The sequence below is a fragment of the Malus sylvestris genome, chromosome 15 (genome assembly GCF_916048215.2).
Source record: "Malus sylvestris chromosome 15, drMalSylv7.2, whole genome shotgun sequence".
NCBI lineage: Eukaryota > Viridiplantae > Streptophyta > Magnoliopsida > Rosales > Rosaceae > Malus > Malus sylvestris.
This window is the reverse complement of record NC_062274.1, coordinates 45,812,245-45,821,223: the sequence shown is the minus strand read 5'-3', so window position 1 is coordinate 45,821,223 and position 8,979 is coordinate 45,812,245. Positions and strand designations below refer to the sequence as shown.

The 8,979-nt window shown below is 35.5% G+C and overlaps 1 protein-coding gene across 1 annotated transcript; it reads left to right on the top strand.

Moving 5' to 3' along the window:
* The first annotated feature begins 5,367 nt into the window (after nt 1–5,367).
* On the top strand, nt 5,368–8,520 carry LOC126605907 (uncharacterized). Its single transcript, XM_050273358.1, has 5 exons — nt 5,368–5,755; nt 5,851–5,916; nt 6,056–6,138; nt 6,385–6,584; nt 8,230–8,520. Exons 1-5 carry the CDS (start codon nt 5,580–5,582, stop codon nt 8,404–8,406), a joined length of 702 nt encoding a protein of 233 aa, XP_050129315.1. The 5' UTR covers nt 5,368–5,579; the 3' UTR covers nt 8,407–8,520.
* Nucleotides 8,521–8,979: the final 459 nt, after the last annotated feature.

The following is an 8,979-nucleotide window of genomic DNA, read 5'->3' as shown; positions in this document are numbered from 1 at the left end:
TCCAAGCTTGAACCAAAGACGCTGAAAAATAGCATATGTCAATCCTTTTGTGAAAATATTTGCTAGTTGATCATGATTGTGTGTGTAGTGAGTTTGAATCACCTTCGACTAAACTTGATTGCGAACGTAGTGGCAATCAACCTCTATATGTTTAGTTCTTTCATGGAATACCGAATCTGATGCAATGTGCATCGCAGCTTGGTTATCATAGTGCAGGGACATCGGTTGCTGATGACAAAAACCTAAGTCTAACAAAAGGTGTTTGAGCCTAATTAGTTCACACGTAGTGGATGCCATATGATGATATTCTGCCTCGGCGCTGGAGCGTGCAACAACACTTTGTTTTTTGCTTTTCTAGGTAACTAGGTTGCCTCCTACAAAGGTACAAAAACCTGTGGTAGACTTGCAATCGAGGGAATTGCCCGCCTAGTCAACATCTGTATAACCAAAGATGCAAGTGTGACATTGTTGCGCATAATAATTCCTCTACCAACAGAACCCTTAAGGTAACGAAGCACACCATGAACAATCTTCAAATGATCCATGGTTGGAGAGTGCATAAACTGGCTAACAAGATTGACAGCATGTGATAGATCAGGACGCGTGATAATCAGATAAATGAGTTTGCCAACCATCATTTGATAGTAACATATATTTGGAATGACATCACCGTGATTTTTTAGCTTCAAGTTGCTATCCAAGGGAGTGTGAGTAGGCTTGCAATCTATCATATTTGCTTCGTGAAGAATCTCAATAACATACTTGCGTTGGTTGAGAAAGAAGCCCTTGTGAGAGTGCAATCTTGATTCCCAGAAAATATTTTAGAGTGCCAAGATCTTTGATTGCAAACTTGTTGTTGAGATACTGTTTAAGAGCATTGATCTCTGACATCTTATCACCTGTCACAATTAGATCGTCAACATATATTAGCACAATGAGTTTACCCACTGAGCTAGAATGGACAAATAGAGAGGAATCCGCAGTGCTTTGCTGAAAACCAACTCTTTCTAGAACATGACTTAGCTTGGCATACCATGCATGTGGACTTTGCTTGAGACAATAAATGGATTTATGAAGTTTGCACACCATTTCTGGGTTATTTGATTGAGGGTGACCTGGGGGAAGCTTCATGTAAACCTTTTCTTCAAGTTCACCATGCAGAAAAGCATTTTTAACATCCATTTGAAAGAGAGGCCATGCATTGTTGATTGCAACTGACAACAGCACCCTAACAGTGTTCATTTTTGCCATGGGAGCAAGTGTCTTGTTATAGTCGATCCCATAGGTTTGTGTCAATCTTCGAGCAACCAAGCGAGCCTTATGTTTTTCAACCATGCCATCTGAATGGAAATTGGTTTTGTACACTCATCAGCTCCGCACTGCCTTTTTCCCTTTTGGCAATTTCACTATGGTCCATGTGTGATTTTCATGAAGAGCTTGAAGCTATTCTACCATGGCAGTTCTCCACTCATTATGAAGATTAGCTTCTTGAAAACTTTGTGGTTCACGAGCTTCATTAATAGCACTTAAGAACGCAGCAAAACATGGTGAGACTTTGCTATAATCAATAACATTAGTCAAAGGATACTTGGTAGTGTATGTCACATAGTCATGTAACTTGGAAGGAAGTTTCCTCTCACGAGTAGGATTTCGATGAACTAGACGAGAATGGACTGCAGGCAACTGAGTAATGTCATTGTTGGAAGGAGTAGAGAATTCCTCTTTAGGATGTGTCACAGAGTTAAGGGTTTCTAGTATCCAGTTCATGCTTACCAGAAATGCATGTTGCATCTTCTTCATTTGGATATGGAGTTGGAAATAAATCTAGTAAATGCTCCCCCTGTCTAGAATCATCCAATGGTTGTGAGAAGTAAGGAACTTTTTCTTCAAATTTAACTTTCCTTGAAACAACCATTTTTCTAGTTATTGAATTGTAACACTTGTAACCTTTTTGGGTGGATGAATAACCTAGAAAGACACATTTGGTAGCCCTTGGGTCTAGCTTGTCACGATTTTGTGCTTGAATGTGAACAAAGCATGTACACCCAAAGACTCTCAAATGTGATAAATTGATCTTTCTGTCTTTCAAGACCTCATAAGGTGATTTAAAGTTCACCACCTTACTAGATAATCTATTGATGAGATATGTTGTAGTAAGAACTCCCTAAGACCAAAATTTCTTAGGCACATAAATGTGAAACATAAGAGTTCTAGTCTTCTCAAGTAGATCTCTATTCTTCCTCTCGGCTACCCCATTTTGTTGGGGAGTTCCAACACAACTTGTTTGGTATAGTATACCATGCATGCTTAGATATTGTGACATGTTATGAGACATATATTTAGTGCCATTATTTGATCGTAAAACATGAATTTTTGAAACAAATTGTGTGGTCACAAGTGTATTAAAATCTTGAAAAACATTCATCACTTCATTTTTAAATTTCAAAAGGTACAACCAAGTGATCCCTGTGAAATCATCCACAAAAGTTACAAAGTATTTGTATCCATCAAAAGACTCTACAATTGGTCCCCAAACATCAGAATGCACGATTTCAAAAGGATTACTAGCCCTAGACAAATAGGAGGTAAATGGTAATCTAGTAAACTTATAAAAATGACACACGTCAAAAGAGCTTGTAATTTTGTACAAGTTTGGGAACAAAGTGGATAAGACTTTTTCAGAAGGATGTGCTAGTTGTTGATGCCAAAGCTGTTGTTCTTGAGCTAAGCTTGAAGTGACTTGAAAAACCCTGGGAACTTGAGTAAGCTTGGAAAGGTAGTAGAGACCATTTAAGAAAAATCATTCACCAATCGTCTTCTTGGTGACTAAATCCTGAAAAATCACATTTTTTTTTAGAGAAAATGGCAAGACAATTTAATGAGTTTGTGATCTTGCCAATAGATAAAAGTTGAAAAGGGAATGAAGGTACATAACGAGCCTCAGACTCGACGTCACTTGAGATTAAATGTGTTTTTCCTTTTCCTACAACCATAGCACCCTTGCCATTAGCAATTGACACTTGAGATGGAGTTGAAAGTTTTTCAAAGTTATGCAAGTTTTAGACTTGTTAGTCATATGATCAGTGGCTCCTGAATCTATAATCCAATAATCATGCACATTACCTACTCTCAGAGAAGTTGAGAAAAAGTGTAAGATACCAGAGATATCTTGTTGTATCACATTTTCATTCTCAGCCAGAAATCTAGCAAATTGTCCTAGTAAGGCGGTTTGATTGTTGTCACACTGATTCGTTGGTCCTTCACTATCTCCATGACCTTGTTTCTTATGAAGGAAGGCAGCAAATTCATTGATTAAAGTGGTTGGATTGGAGGTGAACTTCAGTGCTTCCTCGGATGAAGTGATGGCAACATGATTTGCCTTGTAAGAAGAGTTGTGTGAGCCCTTAAAAGAACCTTTGTTGTTGTCCATAAGGAACTTTGGCCTTAGCTCTGGATGAAGAATCCATCAATGATCTCTTGAATGTCCACCAGCATCACAGTGACTACATTTCAAACCAGATCTTTTTCCTTTGTAGCCCTTCTCTTCACCAAGTTTGTGGTTAGAAAAATATACCCTAACTTCTGGTATATTTACCTTAACTTCCGGTATATTTACCTTAACTTCCACGATCATGACTTTTCTGCGAACTTCTTCCCTTTGAATCGTGGCACACACACTTAAGAAAGAAGGTAGTTCTGGATTCATGAGGATGTGGCTTCGAAGGTCTTCGTATTCAGGACTCAGCAAGCTTGCTAGAAGCTGGAATAACTTATCCTCCTCAGCTCTCTTAGTTAACACGGTAGCATTGATGGTGTGTAGTCGGTACACATTCAACTCATTCCACATAGTGGTCAACTTTCCAAGGTGTTGCACAAATAAATTTCCTTCTCGTTGCAGGCCAGCAATATCCTCCTTTAACTGAAACACTCAAGTTGCATTATTTTGATTCCCATACATTTCCTTGAGATTTTTCCAAAGAGTCAAGGAGGATTCAGCATAACTGAAAAATTCTGCAATCTTACGATCCATAGAGTTGAGTAGCCACGACATGACCAACTGGTCTTTGCACAGCCAAGCATCGTAATCTGGTGAGGACTTCTCAGGCATTGGAATAACACCATTGACATAACCAAGCTTTGATCGTCCTCCCAAGGGAAAAGTGAATGCTCTCTCCCAAGGAAGATAGTTAAACTTATTTAGTAAGACATAACTAAGACGTTGATTTGGGTTAACATCAACGTCTGAGCGAGGTGATAATGGAGCAACATGAGAGCTATCTCCTTCACCATGTATGAACTTTCTTCAGCCATGTTTGAAGAACAAAAAAAGCTCAAAAAATCTCTCAAGATAGTACACAGAGACAGGCTAATTAGGAGTACACAGAGACAGGCCAATTAGGGTCACTGCTCTGATACCATATTGGAGTTTTCAAGTTGTATATTCATTGTAAGGAAAAATATTACAAGACCTAACCAATATATGTATATCGAAGAGAAGGAACAAGCCCACTATCCCTCATTGATTTAAGCCTAAAAGCTAACAACCAAAAGTAAACAACCACTAGATACACATCCCTTGATTAAGGGGATTGACAACAAGAAACACTATTGGTGACATCAATGTACAAGAGGGCAGAAAACAGCCCATTCTACACGGTACATCAACCCATCCCCTTAAAACTAGGTTAACAACAAGTACACTTCTTCTAATAGTTTGGTAACTACTTTGTTTTTAGTTTTCAATTTTAATATTTTATGTGATTAATAGAGGAAAAGTGTGTAGGAGAAAGGAAGAATTGAAAAGAGTAAAGGAAGAAGTGGTGAAATAAATGTCAAATGAATGTGTATATGAAAAATGAAAACAAAATAGTTATAAAATGAGACATTCTTGAGTGATATTTTGTTGTAAACATCAATAAATTTTACTATTATAAAGCCAGGCTCTCATTTTGGGGTTATAAACTTGGACAAAAAAATATTTGAACAAATAAAGCATCAAATGTGCAAACAAATAAAGCACCAAAAGCACATTTGATGAATACTCGTTTATAAACTCATGAATACAACTAATCTTCTCTTCATGTTATACTAGTGTAAAATACCATTCAACTTATTAATTGAATGATAATATCTCCAAACCTGTTTTCCCTCTTCGTGATAGAAAAACATCTACTCTTAGAGGTGGGCCCATGCAAATCTAAATGGACTAATATTTTATAAACACGTCTCGAAAATTAACGAGGAAAGTTCCACCAATGTGAAACTGGAATAATAGGCAAATTACAAAGCGTGAAGCAATGAGAAATAGGTATTGGTGATGGACCATTGACTTTGATCAATCCATATATATAATATTAACTTCTCACCCAATCCACCAAAACGGTGTCTCCAAATTAACATTTAACCGGAACATTTCTAAAAGCTAGAGTTCCACCAATCCTAAAAGCCTAGAAGCCACTTTCTCTGGAAGTGCTTTTAACAAGCAGATTCTCATTCTACACATTTTTGTTAACTTTCTAACCTTGTTTTCTCAGTCTTCAGCAAAACTCCATCTCAACAATACCTTTGTTTTTTCGTCAATGGCCATGTCGATCGGATGCTCAATAAGTTCTCCTTGCAGTTCTAGACGTTTGCAGGCTTCAGTTTTTAGACCTAGTTGTCTGAGTACTAATCACGGGGACAGATGTCGGTATCTCGGAAATCGGAGCTTCTTGCAGACCCTCGTGAAGATCCAAAATGGTAGCCAGAAAAAGATGTAAGTAAATTAATCCTAGCTATATTTCTTCAACTCTATGGATTTCCAGTTAAATTTGATTATCACGGATAAATAGTACGACCCTTTATTTGCAGGGACGTGGTTGTCAATGGTATGGAACCAGGAGCTCCTCTTCCTTCTGGTCCTTCCGGTAATAATTGGTACGTCGATGATCTTCTGCTACTTGATCTCTTTGAAATGTTTGTCAAATTGATTGCCCACAGGCTTTTCTTTTAATTTATGGTTTTGTATCAGACCAGCGCATGATTAAAGTTGACATTACACAAATTACAAATGCAGGAAACTATGGCTTGTGGGGATGCTTTTCTCAGTAGTTATACCCTTTTGGAAAAACAAATGGTGGCCATTGCTAAAATTCAAAGGTAAGGAAATATTTAATATCATTATCATCATCATCGTCACACCTCGTCACCATCCTCGTTACTTTTTTCTTTGATTTGTAAGAAGAAAAGATTCGATAATTTTGTTTTTCAAAAACTGTAGAGATAAATGTTACTAGATCAATAGTTATTTTTCTGAAAAGGAATTGATTAATTGATTTATAATAAAAAATTATTTTGATGTAATATTCTCCATCCATATAAACATGACACCCCTACTATGTACAGAGACATTTTCAACGGCGCTGGATACAGTGGAAGATGTGGCAGAAATGGTAGAGAAGGTGGCCGGGGAAGTGGAGAAGGTGGCCGATGACATTGCCGATCATCTTCCAGAAGGAAAACTTCAAAGGGCAGCAAGGATTGTTGAGAGTGTGGCAAGAGAAGCAGCCAAGGATGCTGCGCTAGCAGATGATCTCATTGAGCAGGTAATCTTTCTTTATACCTAATCCTCTTATATATCTTGATTTCCACGATTAAAAGTGAACCACCATATATAATAACATTATCTAGTTAGTACTTAGTACTAATCAAAAGTTTTATTTCATAATTAACGGGTGAGGATCACATGTTTTTGTCAATTCCGTGTTTAGTAGTTGTCAGCGTCAATCATTATAAATAAAATTTTGTTGATATTAAGAATTGAAAATGGGGATGTGCATAACAAAACAGAGGACTATATGCCGTAAGGAAAATGTCAATTAAATATTATGATTTCATTATAATTTAGTTCAGATCCAGCCAATGTGTTTATTCAAAGAAAGCAGACGTGGGCGTTGCCAACTTGTTGATAAATCTTACATCAAACGTTATTACAATTTTATGTTGTGTCCGTTTGTGATCGAAATGTGCTGTAATTTGTTTTTTCTGTTTCACCTTTGAATATAACATTTATTCTTGTCCAATTGACCAATTAGGAGATGCCATTAATCTTCTAATTTTTCTAAAACAGAGCTTAATTAAGTACTGTTTAAGTAAATTGGTCTTTATGAAACGAATCAATCTGTCCTTGTATGTGTGTCTCTGTCATGATGCTTTTGGAATATTAGAACATGAAGCCACTCGTTTAGTAATCGTTCACCATTTCTTAAACAAAGGCCGCTTCCTTCCTTCCCTTTCCCTATTACATATCACATCGCATTTGTTTAGTATCTTCAATAATTTTTAAGCAATTAAATACAAACTCTTTCTTTTTTTTTTTGTTAAAAAGAATAGAAATTCTATTTGTAGCCCTAAGTTCGTAATGTATTTTTTTTAGGCTTATTTTTAGTTACACCTCCTAGAATTCGATTTTGATCTCACTTTATCCCCTGTAACTAAAAAGTCATTACTTTACTCCCTATTCTGTCCTGAGACTCAAAATTTGTTTCACTTTAACTTGTGGACTCTCTCTTTTCCCTGAAACTCAAAAATCACCCCTAAAACATATGTGGGACCCACCACCCATAAGATTAACCACATATGTCAATGAATTTGATTATAAGTCTCCACTATGAGTTAGCATTAAACAATCAGAAAATACTAAGTTTAAAAGAAGAAACTTGAAATTTTTTGGGTTGATGTGCTTGAGTTAGAGATGAAAAAATAAAAAATAAATCGATTAGTTTGGTGCACTCAAATCAAATCAACATAACGGAATTAATAGAGTTAAGACAATTTGAAGTGAATTTTGAGTTTTATAGAGTGAAATGATGACTTTTGAGTTTTAGGGTGCAAAATGATATCAAAATTGAATTTCAAGGGGCAAACTGAAGCAATTTTGAGTTTTTGAGAGAAAAAATGACAACTTTTGAGTTACATGGAGCAAATAACATTAAAATCGAGTTCTTAGGGGTGTAGCTAAAAATAAGCTTATTTTTCTTTCTCATTTTAAAAAGTTTAAGATAAAGAGAACCAACCTCAATTTTACTTTCAAAGGCCATGGTGAAGAAATGTCATGGTGAGGTGAAACCATGACGTCCGACCACAGCTTTGGAGAATAAGTTAAACTCAGAACTTCCAAAATAAAGGATACATTCGTTGAGTTTAGATGTGAATCATGTGATTGATGTTAATCGTTCCAAAATTTTGCAGGTTGAGGGTGTCGAAAAGGAAGTGGACTCTGTCATTGAGCAAGCCAATCAGAAAATCAAAGAAGAAGATGATACAGAAAATCAGGCAGCAAAAATCAAAGACGCGACGGAGATTAAAACTAAGATAGCAGAGATCAAAGAAGTGAATGCTGTTAAAAACGAGACAATAAAAAGCTGAGGCAGCCTGCTAACTCAAAGTAGTAACTCATGTATTTTATTTTATGGAAAACTAGATTTTAATTCTTAAATAAAATGAAGTTCAAAAAAATGTTTTATACAAGATTAAAAATAATTTTAGTCCTTAGATTCTATTTAATGTCACTATATGCATTTAATATCTCTCTTTTTTTATTTATAATTTTATGGTGTTCACTGTTCATAAATAAAAATTTAAGTTTATATTATAAATTTTAATTCTCATTATGGTAAGTGTCCTATATAAGAAAATATTTTTCGTAGAGATTTTTCGGTACACTTCTACTTTTGTATATTGTCTTATGTGCCCCTAATTCATTGTAATATATTTAGGTACAAATATTTCGGTACACTAGTCTAGTATAATATGTTTAGGTACGAGCATTTTAGTACATTAGTTTAGTATAATATATTTAAGTACGGATATTTCGGTACACTAACTTAGTAAAATATATTATGATACAGACATTTAGATACACTAATTAGAAGATGTTAAATAAAATTAATGAATTAAAATGTGTATAATAATAAATTTAAAATTTAATGTAATGATATT